The 16,435-nt window shown below is 43.7% G+C and overlaps 1 protein-coding gene across 1 annotated transcript in view; it reads left to right on the forward strand.

The window, feature by feature from the left end:
* EXOC6B (exocyst complex component 6B) overlaps positions 1 to 16,435 on the forward strand; it is a 1,740,488-nt gene that overhangs the window by 630,903 nt on the left and 1,093,150 nt on the right. The window contains exons 12-13 of the mRNA XM_086960104.1: positions 5,603 to 5,674; positions 14,346 to 14,443. Of these exons, the coding sequence (XP_086816230.1) occupies positions 5,603 to 5,674; positions 14,346 to 14,443 (170 nt within the window). The remainder of the gene's footprint in view (positions 1 to 5,602; positions 5,675 to 14,345; positions 14,444 to 16,435) is intronic.

A 16,435-nucleotide genomic window follows, 5' to 3' on the forward strand; every position in this document is an offset into this window, starting at 1 on the left:
GCAACGCCACTCACACACGCAACGCCACTCACACACGCAACGCCACTCACACACGCAACGCCACTCACACACGCAACGCCACTCACACACGCAACGCCACTCACACACGCAACGCCACTCACACACGCAACGCCACTCTCACACGCAACGCCACTCACACACGCAACGCCACTCACACACGCAACGCCACTCACACACGCAACGCCACTCACACACGCAACGCCACTCACACACGCAACGCCACTCACACACGCAACGCCACTCACACACGCAACGCCACTCACACACGCAACGCCACTCACACACGCAACGCCACTCACACACGCAACGCCACTCACACACGCAACGCCACTCACACACGCAACGCCACTCACACACGCAACGCCACTCACACACGCAACGCCACTCACACACGCAACGCCACTCACACACGCCACTCACACACGCCACTCACACGCCACTCACACGCCACTCACACGCCACTCACACGCCACTCACACGCCACTCACACGCCACTCACACGCCACTCACACGCCACTCACACGCCACTCACTCACTCACACACGCAACGCCACTCACTCACTCACACACGCAACGCCACTCACTCACACACGCAACGCCACTCACTCACTCACTCACACACGCAACGCCACTCACTCACTCACACACGCAACGCCACTCACTCACTCACTCACACACGCAACGCCACTCACTCACACACGCAACGCCACTTACTCACACACGCAACCCCACTTACTCACACACGCAACGCCACTTACTCACACACGCAACGCCACTTACTCACACACGCAACGCCACTTACTCACACACGCAACGCCACTTACTCACACACGCAACGCCACTTACTCACACACGCAACGCCACTTTTACCCACACAGCACCACTTTCAGACACACAACGCAAGCCCACTCTCACACACGCAACGCCACTTTTACCCACACAGCACCACTTTCAGACACACAACGCAAGCCCACTCTCACACACGCAACGCCACTCTCACACACGCAACGCCACTCTCACACACGCAACGCCACTCTCACCCATGCAACGCCACTCTCACCCATGCAACAACACTCTCACCCATGCAACAACACTCACACAAAGCCACTCACACACACGCAGTGCCACTTTCAGCCATACTGTGCAGTGCACAATAGGTCTCGCAGTAGGAAAGTTGGAGCTATTGGTTTTGTAAATGACAAAGCCCTTTATGTTTTTAAAATGAAAACAAAAATAAAAGGCATTGTTATTTGCAATTGTAATAGCTCCAACTTTCCTACTGCGAGACCTATTGGCAACGCCAGTGCTTGTTAACTTTTTCTTGATGACCACAGGATCCAGTATGCCGCGCAGCACCAGAGGCAGTGCATTCCATGCTAGAGCAGCTTTCCGCACAAAGGAGCTCCCACCAAGCCTTTGGTGTTCGAACTTAGTGGTCTGCACCAGGAGTTGAGAATAACAACGCTTCTGTCTCACTGGATTATAGCAAGCAAACCTCTTCTGTAGGTAGGTGGGATCCAGGCCATGAAGAGCCCTATGGGCAATAGCCAAAATTTTGAATTTGATTCGGGACTCCACTGGAAGCCAGTGCAAAGACCGCAAATGAGCGCACAAATCACACATGCTAGATAGACCCAGCAGGAGTCTGGCAGCCGAGTTTTGAACAACCTGCAATTTATTCAGGAGGTAGCCGGGGATGCCCACATAACATGCATTGGTATAGTCAAGGCGGGACAAGATAAGGGTGCGGACAACAGTTTCTTTAGCATGTCTTGTGAGGGTAGGAAGAAACTTCCTCAGAGCTTTCAGAGTGCCAAATAGGTCCCAACCAGCTTCTTGACCGGGGTTGAAATGGTTAGGTTCTCATTGAACCAAATCCCCTGATTTTTTGCAGCATTTCCCATTGTGCTAGGTAAGGGGAAGCCTGGGGTCACAGCCTCTCTCTGAAATTGGCAGGAAATACGCCATACAAGAGGAGCTCTGACTTCTCTTCATTATACTTCAGCTGTGCATGAGCGAGCCAGCGAAAAACAAAGGTCTTTCAGTGTTGAGCAGAGACAACTGAATCATCGTCCCTTCCCCAATAGAACAGAGGCTGGGTGTCATCAGCGTAGGCCATCACCTTAGCCCCTAATGTCTCTGCTAAATAAACCAGCGGGGTGACATAGATGTTGAAAAGAAGGGGACTAAGGGATGACCCATGAGGGACACCTGTGGCCACCCGCTGGGGCCCGAAGGCACACGGTGGGAGCCAGATCTGCTCTGTGCGGCCTTCCAAGAAGGACCTGACCTCAGACCCACCCCTATACTTTGCTCACAAGCGAGAAACCTCAGGATCATCATAGACTGCAAACTAGACATGACTGCCCAGGTCAACGCAGTGGTCTCGTCATCCTTCACCCGTGACAATAAGGATGCCGAAGAAAATCTTAAGTGACTTCCAAACAACACTAGGAAAATGATCGTCCAATCCCTCATCTCCAGCAGACTAGGCTGTGAGAACATCCAGTATGCAGGGATAACCAACCAGCTCATCAGAAGACGGCTGACTGTCCAAAACACAGCAGCCAGACTAGTCCCCAACGCCTCGCGCAGAGTCTACATCCCACCACACCTTAGGGAACTCCACTGGCTCCGGATACAAAAGTGTGCACACTTCATACTCCTTACCCACACCTACAAAGCACTCTACAACCCAGGCCTGACCTACCTGAAAAGCCATATTCACTTCCACTGACTTTCCAGACACCTCCACTCTGCAGGTCTCCCATTAGCACACTCCCCAGGCATACACAAAAGCAGGAGGTCCGTGCCTTCTCATACCTGGCTCCTTGACTTTCACAAGAAGCTGAAGTCCAGACTTGTCGTGTAATTCTTCCGAGGGCTAACCTCCCACTCCTGTGATGGAGCACCTGGATACAAGAAAGTTGAATCTTCAAGTATATTCCTATTTCTTTAATTATACCATTTCCCTGTGAAGGACATGGCAAAAGAGTGTTAGATATCCTTTTTCTGTTACCATAAAGAGGTTGTATTTTGCTCTCTTGCCCATGAGCTGTTTCTATGCGATTCCAGTAACTGCTAGCTTCTCTTGTTAATCATAATAATAATACCGACATTTATAAAGCGCAAACAGCTACCTCAATCAGAGGTGTCCCGGCGCTCTAAAGCAGATCTGTGAAGACTGATTTTCTTGTTGTACCCCTACTGTCACCTGACACCCTTATTACTTGAATACAAATCCACTAAGTGCAAGAAATGTGGTAGCCCGTATTACATTCCAGCACACCTATGCAAGGCTTGTTTCCTGAGATAGACTAGATTATTCCTTTGTTTGAAGTCGCTCTTTAGATTTTGACCTGGAGAAATATGGCACGGCTCACCTCGGGCATGAGGCACGAACCAATCATATATCTCTGAACGATCAAGTGATCTCTGTGGCTTTCTCGTGTAAGGCAACACCAGAGGAGTCCTCTTAGACTATGTGGAATTTACAAGATTTTGCTTGTTTTGTGAGGAGGCCAGCAAAGAACCTAATATTCGTTTGCTTTGAGAAGTTCAAAGTGGTGGCTGGCATAGTGCCTTCTCATACACTTATAAATATCCAGTTTTTGTTAAAACTATTGTTGGTGCAGAGTTTTACACTTTATTGGCCTCTCATCCAAACTTTGAAACTTGCTTGTCTTACAGTAGTGACTCTTTACCTACATCTGGGTCTCCTGCCATTGGTGCATTGGACTGATGGTTCGGGACCTCTTCACTTAAACTTCATCTGATAACCCCTTCCATGCTCATGACGAGCTCAGCTCGTCATGAGGCACAGTGGAGCTGTGCTGATGACGAGCTGAGCTCGTCATAAATAAAGCAAAAGGACACTTTCCAGCACAGGAGTGGAAAATGCACAGCAGCGATGTGGTTAAACATTGTTTTTCAACTAGAATTCAACTCGCCACCTGAACACCAAGTTAGCCTTTTGCTTCATCTCACTGGAGGGCTGTGAGGTATGTGCAGCTTTTCCTCCCAAGACTCTGAAGGCAAGGGAGAATCCGAAGTGAGCTCACTGCTCCATAGCACAGTCACAACAGAAACCCTCAATGAGGGACGTCTGGCTATCGAGTGAAGAGGAGAACCCTGAGGAAACTGAGGTGGCACAGCAAGAGGGATCGGACATCAAAGAGGTCACCGAAATGGGGAGGGAGAAGATCTAGAAAGACAGCGAGTACAAAAAGTACCAGGGAACACCCTAAGGGTGTACTGGGACTTTGCTGAAGTATTTGGACTCCAGGCTACCCGGCACCGAAACCAACTGAGATAGAGGTCAAGAACAAGTAGAAAGAATGCCACAGGTTGTGGTACAAAGAACCATTGGTTGTAAAGCCCAGGAACTGGCCTCTACTGTGAAAGAGATTGGGTGCATGCAAGGACAAAGATCTTTGAGAAAAGTAGACCGAAGAAGGCCTCATTGCCAAACAGAGCATTCTTGACACTGACTGGGACAAATGTAGGCTTGAGGCCGAAATGGAGGCCCTCTTCAAAGGGAGGGTGGAGTTTGATCACTCCCTAAAGGGATTTTGAATCCCACTGAAGTCTCAGTAGGTGAAACGGGGCCTTGTGCCTTTGAAACTTCAGTAGGATTCAAAATCCCTTCAGAGTTTGATCAAATGCCACCCTCCTGAGGTGGAATACCTGGAGCTGGAGTCTCCAAACACGTCTGAGCATGAAGAAGAGGAGGAAGGGAAAATCTACGGTAAAGGGGGCCAAGAGGCGGGCTCTTTTCATGGCCTCGAGCCAACATAAGAGGGCTGGTAGGACATAGTCAGAATTCCCTGAAGAAGGCGTGGACACATGCCCCTTCGGACCATAACCTCCCCCCAATGACATCATAGTGTACAATACGTTGGTTAAAAGGCCGGTACACACCCACGAGATGCAATTAATTGAGAACTAGACGGAATCATGTTTTGTCTTCTAAGGAAACCGAGGGTCCCTGAAGAAAGAAAACTTTATACATCATCTAGGTACAACAGTTTTATATCACACCATGAGACATGTTTACATAAAAATTACACTGCGTACAAGTGACATGTTGCTGTTTAGGATGTAAGTGATTCTTGTCAACAATAACTTGAAAGTTAGATGGCTCCAGATTGAATTATCTTTGTTTTTAGTCCAGTATTGATGGTAGGCATTTTCATTTATTATATCAGTGACGTCAGTGGTGTTTATTCCCAGGATTACATTGGATATTACATTTATCTTTTGCTTGCATAAACCTATTTTAATGCCTCCTGGTGGGATGCCCTGTTGAGAGCATTTCTTTGTCAGCTGCTTGACCGCCATCAAGTAATGTGGATATTTTGTTTCAAAGACTGGATGGGGTGTGGCTTGGAAGCATACTTTAAAAGTATCCCAAAATCCTCAATCTGCTCACAAGAAAACATGTATTTCCCTTTATGAAAATATTCCAGTATACCATGGCTAATTCCACTGCCTTGCCACTTGTTTTGAATTAAGAAGCAGACTAGACTGGTCGTTGTGTTCCAATTCATTGTCTAATTCATGTATTTCTTCCTTTATTTAGTCCTACTGCTCTGATCCTAACTTGATGCTGGATTTGAAGAATCTCATAGTTTATTTCGCAGACACTCTGCAGGTAAGGACTATCGAAGTCATGTGAGAATTACTGAAAAACACAGCTGTCTCTTATGGGAAAGGCTAGCCTGGCTGGCTGATGAGGGTGTTACCCAGAAACTGGTCCCAGGATGCTTGTTTCCGGTCCAGTGAGGGCTTGGCAGTTCGGCTGGACTGTCCCCATGAGGTACAGGGTCAGACTGATTTGCATGTGGCTGGGTCCAAACTGGGGTGGCAAAGTGAGCTAAAGAATGATGATGGATTCAACCCAGATTTGTGACTGGGAGTGAGTGGCTGAAAAGTTTCAGCACTCCTGCATCATCTTTTGTTTGTCCTATGGAAAAGGCGCCATGGGGTAGCACTGACAGAAAAAGGTATAATCAGTCAGTTGAGAACTAATTTTAACAGTGAGGCAATGTAATGCCCCTTTCTCTTGACTCACCCGGGTCTTCACATAGGTAAGGTGTCTAATTTGTTATAAAGGGATTTATCACTCTTGTAGAGTTTAAATCTTCATCAGCTTTGCTTCTACCTGTGTAAGTCAGGACTGCTTTTCCTCTGTGTGCTTGAAACCTCTTCACTGTTTGTTGTGTTTCGAAGGTTAATCCTATTTGGTGGTTTTATATTTATTTATTTATTTATTTATTTTTTGCATTTGTAAGGAGCGCAGCTACCCACAAAGGGTTTCCCGGCGCCAAGACATTATAGCTGAGCAAAAGGTATGGAAAGCGGAAGAGTGGACAAATCATTTCTCAAAAAGCCAGGTCTTAATGTTTCTCCTGAATCTTGCATAGTTGTCCTCTTTACGGATGTGAGAAGGGAGTGAGTTCCATAGGGTGGGCTCTAGATGGGAGAAGGACCTCCCTCCCATTCTTGCCAGTTTAAATCTGGGCACCCCAAAGTTGGCTGCTGATAGGGAGCGCAGATTTCGTGTAGGAAGGTAGGGACTGGCTAGCTCTTGCAAATATTTGATCCTAAACATTTAGCTCAGGGCTTTGAACCTGACCCGGTTCTCGACCCCGAGCCAGTGTAGTTCCCTAAGGTATTTCGATACCCTGGCGGTTTTTGGGATTTTACACAGCAATCTTGCGGCGCAATTTTGGACAAGTTGAAGCCGTCTTAGGACCGCCTGATTTGAGCCAAGGTAAAGGATGTTGCCATAGTCAAGCCGAGATGTAATGAGTGCATTGACTACGGTCTTCTGGGTAGCAGGGGGCAGCATCCACAAGATTTTACGCAGCCATTTCATGATGGTAAAGCATAGGCCAACGACTTTGTTTGCTTGTTGCTTCATAGAAAGTGCATTGTCAATGGTAACCCCCAAATTTCTAACTTGAGTGGCTGGTGTGGGGAGGTTGCCTAAAATAGGCGGCCAGTGGGAAGAACTCCATAAATCTTTGTTTTTCCCTAGAAGGAGAATCTGTTTTTTCCCCATTTAGCTTCAGTTGGTTGTTAGACATCCAGCAGAAGACCTCTTGGAGACCTTGTTTAAGTAGAGAAGGGGCAAGGGGATCGGATTTTGACAGTGAAAAAACGATTTGCGAATCATCCGCATAAGTCATAAGGATGAGTCTAGACCTTTCTGCAAAATCAGCTAATGGGCGAAGGTAAAGGTTAAAAAACAAAGGGCTCAAGATCGAGCCCTGGGGCACTCCATGTGGGGCACTAAACGTATCAGAACAGGCGAGGGAAGAAGCGATCTGAAACGTGCGTTGTGAAAGGAAGGACCTGATCCATTCCAGTGCCGCACCACCGATACCATTTCTCCTGAGCGTGGCTAGTAGTTTATTGTGAGAAATGGTATCAAAGGCCGCACTCAGATCTAACAGAATGAGTGCGACTGTTTGGCCATCATCTAGGAGTTTCCTAATCTTCTCAGTTACTCCAAGAAGAGCAGTTTCGGTGGAGTAACCTGCCCTGAAACCCGATTGAGAAGGGTGTAGTAGGGAATTGTCTTCAGTAAATGTGGTGAGGGCAGAATGGATGTGTCTTTCAAGGATTTTCGAGAAAACCGGGAGAAGGGATATGGGCCGATAGTTAGCTAAAATCTCAGGATTGGCAGTTGTTTTTTTTAATAATGGGCTGACCATGGCGTTTTTCCACAGCGAGGGGACCGTAGAGAGTTGGAGGGAAGCATTAAGCGTGTTGGCAATGATGTTTAAGGAAGGATTGTCCAGTTGATTTATGACACTAATGGTAATCGGATCACGAGGGGAGCCTGACTTGATGGATTTGAGGAGGGACCTCAGAGTCTCGAGGGTGATCGAAGGCCAGTGTTCTAACATGCACCCTTCTTTTATCACAGGAGTGGTATCTTCTTCTTGTGGGTCATTGACTGGGATATTCTTATTAACGTCAGTAATGATTTTCTCAATTTTTTCTGTGGAAAAAAAAGGCCAGATCTTGGCATTGTTGGGTGTTTAGTGGGCAGGCCGCAGCAGTAGATTTTTCACCCGCCAATTCCTTAACAGTATTGAAAAGCGTCCGGGCCATATTGGGAGCTGAGTTGATAGTCTTTGCTACGTAGAGGGCTTTGGCCTTGATGCAGGCAGTGTGGTAAATATTCCTAGCCTTTCGATATAACTCTTTCTTTATGGGGTCATAGTTTTTCCGCCATTGCCTTTCAAGCGCTTTACACTTAGATTTTTCCATTGTCAGAGACTCATTAAACCACGTAGCTGGGGGGCGATGAATATTGCCTTTAAAGTGGGAAGGAGGCAGACAAATATCTGCTGCGTTCCCAAGCCACGTGTGAGTTGCGTAGGCAATACTTTCCATGTCATGGCCATGGACAGGGGGGTTTTTGGCCAGGGTAATATTAATTTCTTCAATGCTCAGCATTTTCCAGTTTCTCATGAAGGTGGCTGGACGGACGGGGTATGGTTGGGAGGATGCTGCTAATGTGAGGTTGAAAAGAATTAGATGGTGATCAGACCAACAAATAGGGGTCGTGTTTAGCCATTTTAGTTCTTGCATGTTCGGAAAAAATTGGGTCTAGAAGGTGGCCTGCTTTGTGTGTGGGGCCTGTATTGAGCAATGTCATATTCAGTGCTGTGAGGTCGTCTAAAAGGTTCACACAGGAGACATTAGCTAGATCGTCGAGGTGTAAATTAAGATCTCCTATCACTGAGAAGTTTTTGGAGGTGAGATGAAAAGGTGTAATATGGCTTGCTAAATTCGCGGCCCATGAGGTAGCGTTCCCCGGTGGCCGATAGATCAAAAGACCGGAGAATGTAAAATTGGGGTTAAGGGAAATTTTAAAAAACGCGGCTTCACAGTCAGGGATGTCAACCAATTCGAGCTACACGTGAGATTCCTACAGTAAATGATTGCAATGCCCCCGCCAACTTGCCCAAATCTGTCCTTTCTAACAATGGCATAGTTAGGAGGGAGAGCGGTAGCCACATCAGGCCATCATGGAGCCAGGTTTCTGTCAAGAAGATTGCACTGGGTTTATTGTCCAGTAGTAAGTTGAAAATATCGAATTTGTGTCGCGGTAAAGATCGGCAGTTTACACTGTAGAACGTAAACTCAAGCATTTTCGGTTTTGGGGAGTGGCCCTGTTTGATAGTACCGTCGCTTATCTCTGGATAGGGTTGGAAATCAGTGAGAGTAAGCGCGCATTTAGGACAGGAAAGTTTACCAGTGTGAGATGGCATCATTTTTCCTTGGACGAAGGGACCTTAGCTGCTCAGAGGTCATCATACCTGTATTTGGTGGGGCTGATGTAGCATAGTTCCCTACCCTGTGACCCGGCCTGGCCCGGACGGGCCCTGACGGGCTGGTCTTAGGCGCGCCGAAGACGGGCCCAGACGGGCTGGTCTTAGGCTCGTCTTCGGCGCGGGCGCTGCGCGTACTCGCTGCGCGTCATAGAGGGCATCTGGCATATGTAGAGGACGGGCTAGTCATCAGCTCCGCCTCTACAGGCTCGCCCAATCAGTGCCTGCCCCGGCCTGGAAGCCGGAAGAAGGTCCCGCCCTGCACCCTCCACACAAACAAGCCTAGCGCTTGCGGTGGAAACGGGGCTACAGGGGTGACGAGTGCCTCAATGGTGAGTGGGTGCAAATATAATTAAAAGGCCAACACACAGTGCAATTTTAAAATCAATCCCCGCAGTGTATCTAAAAATTATTTTCGCGCTCTAACATAGATCGTTATACAGCGCAGGTCCAAACAAGTAGCATTAAGAGTCAGGGGCTAAGCAGTGCAATTATTATTCAGTCACACAACAGAGATTTGTTTTACCACAAAGCGCTTCACCATACAATACAATTCGCGCAGCGAATGTCATCAGCAGATATTTATAGCAGATACTTTGACTGCTACCTATTTCTGTTTGTTGTTCTGTTTTATGAAGCCGCAGCCCCTTACAGAGGGTTGCTGTTCTGATGTCTTTTACAAGAAAAGGCATCCATATAAATTGCGGCTTCTCCCATCACCCTGAATAGCTGTACTTAAGGTCATTGGTAGAGTTTGGAATCATTTCAGAGCTAAAGCAGTATCTTATTTTAATTGTTGTTCAACTAACTGCCTTCTGTTGGAACCCTCATTCTGATGCTGAGTGACACAAGATTTTACTCTGAACTGTTTTACCATTTTACTTTGAGTAATCAAGCGATCTAGGTTTAGGAACATACTTGTTCTACGGAAAGTAATTGTTTGGCTGCCTTGCGTTGCCTTCACGCAGTATAAATATGTCCGTATAAAATAAAAGTAAGAATTAAAAAAGTTTATATAATTATAATCTCTGATAAAAGAGAGAGGGACCCCAGAACCAAAGGGATAGGGTACCAAAACTGACTTTATGTCAAAAAAGATTCCCTTTGGGCACCTTAATACAGAGACACCAATCCTTTCAGCCACATACACATATCCAATTAGAACATAGAGGCCTATCTATTGAAGCAATGTAAGGATTATAGTAACACAACTCTATACCAACAAATAAATTCAATTTGCACAGTTTATATATGTATTCTTTAAAAAAAAACAGTTAAAGTAAAAACATAATTAAAATTAAAATTGGGAACACAGGCAATATATACAGGAACAGATAATATACAAGAAATCATAAACACTTCCTATTACTAAAAAAAGGAGGTACACCGTAAGAATTAATATTCCGCGACTGTCAGAATAATCCTTAAACAATGTGCATTGTACTTCTCCCTTTGTTTCAACGCGTTTCGACGGACACACTAAATTATAGCCGCCTTCATCAGGAATATATTAGTTGTCTTCCCAAAAGGCTTCTTCAAAGCAAAACTGCCTTTAAATTAGGGGTTAAATGCCTCCTTCCTTGATGTAAAGGCCACGGACACTGCAACACCAAGTTCCTAGTCAGACTTTACAAAGATGTATCCTTATAGCGTCTTGCTACTTGGTTTTAATATCCGATATTAAGTAGCTTATATGTAGTCTGCGGTTAGGTGAAAATGAAACTTAAAAAGGTGTAATACTGTAATAGATGTGCACGCGGTACGTTGGCCACATCGACAATAGCAGGCGTGTAATCTGTATCTACACACGTCTCAGTATTCACGAACCAATTATTAATTTTGTCTTGAAGAGTTCTAGACTTGAGGGTAAGAGAGCTATATCCAGCCTCTCGAACTTGTTCTTAAAAAAATAATAGCCTCTCAAGTTTCAAAAACGCCAGCGTCCCGCGTGCAGTCCCGGTCAGTTTGAAGAAAGAGCTACTTAATATTGGATATTAAAACCAAGTAGCAAGACGCTATAAGGGTACATCTTTGTAAAGTCTGACTAGGAACTTGGTGTTGCAGTGTCCGTGGCCTTTACATCAAGGAAGGAGGCATTTAACCCCTAACTTAAAGGCAGTTTTGCTTTGAAGAAGCCTTTTGGGAAGACAGCTAATATATTCCTGATGAAGGCGGCTATAATTTAGTGTGTCCGTCGAAACGCTTTGAAACAAAGGGAGAAGTACAATGCACATTGTTTAAGAATTATTCTGACAGTCACGGAAAATTAATTCTTACTGTGTACCTCCTTTTTTTAGTAATAGGAAGTGTTTATGATTTCTTGTATATTATCTGTTCCTGTATATATTGCCTGTGTTCCCAATTTTAATTTTAATTATGTTTTTACTTTAACTGTTTTTTTTTAAAGAATACATAAATAAACTGTGCAAATTGAATTTATTTGTTGGTATAGAGTTGTTACTATAATCCTTACATTGCTTCAATAGATAGGCCTCTACGTTCTAATTGGATATGTGTATGTGGCTGAAAGGATTGGTGTCTCTGTATTAAGGTGCCCAAGGGGAATCTTTTATTACATAAAGTATATAATTATAATACCTAGGATTCTGTAATCCCTATATATTTGCCTGTCTCTAATTTCTTAATAATCGGCGACTTGTGACGCACTCGGTTGCAAATTATAAAGAAGAGACGTCAGAACTCGAAAATTATGTTATTACAGTTACGTTTTGATGTCATAACGCCTGCTGCCAGAGCCAGCAACTGTTTGGAAAGGAAGGTCAGGTCTTGGAGCATAATTGAAACAGCTGTTTAAGGCAACCAAATCACAGGGTTGTTTTTCTTTCTTCTGCTATATTTTTCTAGCTTACAATGATAAGCAGGGAGAACATGTTTATTTTTGGCACTCTTTAGATAGAGAAAAGGTGCATGTCTCAACACATTCAGAGCTACAAGCAATTTAAAAAGAAACTGACCTGAGCTGTTTCTAATATCTGTTTGCATCAACAAATATCTAACCGGTTTTTGATGTGTTTAATTTTGCACTAGAAGTTTTTTTTAATCATCATGTTTCCAAACATGCTCGCTCTTTCATATGAAAGAGCTAAGCTCCAAGTTTTAAGTAGTTTGTGGGAAAGTTGATGGTGTGACCATGTATTATACGTGCTAAAGTGCCACATGCTGAATGAACATGCTAAGGATATTGCAAATGACTTAGAAGTTTCATAATCTTATAAAGGAACCTGGCCTTCGGACTCATTCCTCTGTATGATTATGGAACCCCTCGGTGACTTGCAATATCCTTATAATATACAGCAGTGGGTACTTTATCCCTTACAGAACATTGGAATGCTGAGAGCTCCAGTGAATACAATGAAGTGACTCGGGGCTAAAAATGGCTGGTATAAGCCTTCTCCATCATTCTAGATGCTTGTTTTTCTGTTTCTCCATTTTAAATTTAGAGCATTCTACCCTCAGTGGGTGGAATTTTCTAATAACCTTTTTTTGAATATTTTTATTTGCATTTCGTGTAAAGATAACAAACAGTAACACAAACTGCAGTACATTGCTTGTTGTCTGGCTAGCCAGCCATCCAGAGATACAAACGCAATATCATTGTTATACATTCTTGACACTTTTGATGAAATTCACTCCAATAGTAATCTCCATTAACTTAAGGCATGTAAGGCCTGACCAATCTGTGTTGCACCCGCAACAGCCAGAACCCCCAACCATTTCCTCATTGAAGGCTAAGGCACTCGTCTCAGTAATGCTTAAATCCTGGATCGGCCGTGCCCAGCCAGTGCACAAACGGGCCCCAGATGTCACGTGGGCGGGATTGCATCGGCATGAGTTCCCAATAGCCTGCCAGAATTTTCTAATAACCTTAAAGCCTTTGTGCCTCCAGTTGTACCAGTTGTTAAATGCTCTCTCACTTGTGATAGACACTCACTTAGTTCATGGCCTTCATAGTCCTTGGCAGTGGGCTATGAGGCTACAGTATAGCCTCATAGCCCTCTGCCTAGGTCTTCGCCTGTTGTTAAAGGCCCTGACCCGAGTTATAGTCCCCTGGCAGCGGGCTCTAAGACTATGATATCAAATAATATTTTGTTAAAATTTTCCACAGACTTTCATCCATATAGTCACTGAGTGCACCAGAAATCTACCTCTTCCTTCAAAATAATGAAGCTTCAAGAGACATACCTTTGCAAAGCTGCATCAGCTGTTTTGTAAACAAAGATGTGTATTGCATATGTTGGGCATACAGCGGCTTAATATTGATTTAATGAGTACACATCAGTGATAGCTAGTTGAGACTGCTTGCAGATTTAACCAGTCTTGCAGACAAAGGAAGTGCCAAAGGGAACAAAAACATTCTGTTGTAGATCCCATAGCTGATTAAACAGGACACTTTCTAAAGTAAGTGGACTGCAGGGAGGTCAGTCTGGGTGCTAGGCCCACAGCTCTGGAACTCACCATAGGAATATCCTTAGTCTGGCTGTGTTAAAGACAAAACTGAACACAAGTCGGTTTACGGTTGTGAAAGGGCACAGAGCTTATAATGAACTTTTACTTTTCAGTGCCTAGAACCTAGCTCTTTACAGAGGAGTCAAACAAATATTAAGTGCCAGCCACACACCTTTCTGATCTCTGTGAGTTATTTACAGTGCTTAGAAGCCAGCAGACGCATCTGTATTACTTACTTTGTGAAAAGCAAGTTATACATTTATGAGAAGGGGACAGATTGTCTTAACCATTCCCCGCCTATCTTGTTTGGCTGGTGTCACTTTGGTATGAGAGGGTTCAGGGGATGGGTGTGTAATAGTATGGCGTCATGGTATGACTTCTCACCAATTCACCTTGTAATACCTGACTGCTACAACTGCAAAGTGCTTGTAAACCAAGTGACACTACAGCTTTACACATGAACAACTTTACTTTTAGGAATAATGAACTATTACGATTTATCCATAGTGCTATGGTTTTCCTGTGAATCAGCTGTTCGAGATGCTGCTGGAAATTCGGGATCAATACAGTGATATTCTACTGAAGAAGTGGGCTGGAGTTTTCAGGTAAATATTTGTGTAGTTTACTGATGTACAATTAGTTTTGTATAGCTCCGCTAACTCACAGAACAATAGCATAGCCAGTCATTTATATTAGAATGAAAAGGATGCTGGATTTTCATATTTTAAGAACAAAGCAAGAACAGTTAGGAACTAGTATTAGAAGTTTTTGTTTTTCAAAAGGATAAAATAGAAAACGCTTGTGCAATGTGTTTTATACCAGATGTTACTCTTGTATTATGCAATTAATAAAAAAACTATTGAACATGTGGCAGTGTGTGTTGTGCTGAAAGCAGAATGTCATGTTTTGCCAAATAAATTTGACAAAACGTTAAAAAAAATGGAGACTTGCAGACGTAAATAAAGGCTGGGAGCATCAAATATGACGGGCGTTCTTCTAACTTAACTTTTCAGTGTAGCAGTAAAAGCTCAAGATTCTAACTATTCTTTTTAAGGGTACCCCCAATAGGCATAACATGCTCAGGGGACAACATACAGAACCCCGCTAACCTATTTATTTATTTTTTAAGGAAAAACAGCTTTATTGAGAAATACAAAGAGCAAAACCGGTAACAATAATAAGTGTCAAAATAGATGAAAAGTGAGCACGCAAGTTTGTCATTAAGAAAAGAAGCTGTTTAACAATTTATGAGTATATCGGGGAACAAGGGAAGGGAGGGGAAAGGAAAAACCAATGAAAGAAGACCAGTTCTGACAACATCAGATAATATAACATGAGGAATTTGAGTTACAATATAACCCCCCCACTCTCCCCCCCCCCAAAAAAAAATAAGAAATACAATTTAGCAGAGAAGTATAATATTTATGGCAGCTGAACATTTTCAGAAGAAATACAATTAATAGAATTATGAGCAACACCATCTAAAAAAGACGTCGGTGGTGACCAATTCAACTCTCTGTTAACAGGAGGGCAGTATAAAGAAGTGAAAGCAGTATCTAATCTATGATAATGACAAACATATTACCACCAAGCTGTATAAGATATGCTCGAGGAACACTTCCAGTTAATAGAAATGTGTTAAAACGCCAAAGCCAACATGAGATCTAGCAACCGTAAATTAATAAAGGGTGAGTGGATATCTTCAGATAAACTTCCTAGAAAATGTGTCTACGGAGAGATAATGTGGATTGTAAATGAACACTTGAGGTAATCTGAGACCACGCCTTTTCCCAAAAGGAAGCAGCAGGAGGGCAATAAAATAATAAGTGCATGAGATCCCCATTATAATAATCACATGAGTAACATTTTGAAGAAGTGTTTACAGAGAACTTGGCTATTGTAGAAAGGGGAAGGTACATCCTGTGATATAGAAAAACAATGATTGAGAGGTAGAGGCTGTTCTGTACGTTTTATACAATTTATCCCATAACTAATTCTGAAAAGAAATAGTCCAGGTACATCCCAACTCAGACTCCCATTTAATCTCTATTTTAGAGGCAAGTCTCATGGAAGTAGAAGAGCGCAGAAGTCTATAAATAGGTGAAGCCTTAGGGAAATGAGAAAGAATCAAACCAAGAGAAGACTGCGATGATGAAGAAGAAGAGGGAGGGTCCAGTAATGAATTTAGGATATCTGAAAGAATATATTTAAGAGGAGAAGATATTTCGGTAAAAAAGAGCGAGGACAATCAAATAACTGTTGAAATTGAGTGACCAGATTTCTACATATACTGCTTCGCTTCATTCTGTTTAATTACAATATTTATGAGCGCCACACATATCCCCATAAGGATATCATGGTGCTAGTACGCTCTCTATTCTTTCAACAATGAGAAACATACTGAATTGGATCATGTACAGGAGGAACATTATTCAGAGAAAAGCCAGGTTTTTATTTTTTTCTAAACCAGATATAGTTATCAGCAAGCGAAGATCAAGAGGTAAAGAGTTCCACTGGGCTGCAGGCAAATACGAAAAGGAATGGCCTCCTGTTCTGACTTTCTTTATTCGTTTAGCATTGGCTAGAGCAAGATTATG

This window comes from Lissotriton vulgaris, chromosome 3_1 (genome assembly GCF_964263255.1).
Source record: "Lissotriton vulgaris chromosome 3_1, aLisVul1.2, whole genome shotgun sequence".
Classification (NCBI taxonomy): domain Eukaryota; kingdom Metazoa; phylum Chordata; class Amphibia; order Caudata; family Salamandridae; genus Lissotriton; species Lissotriton vulgaris.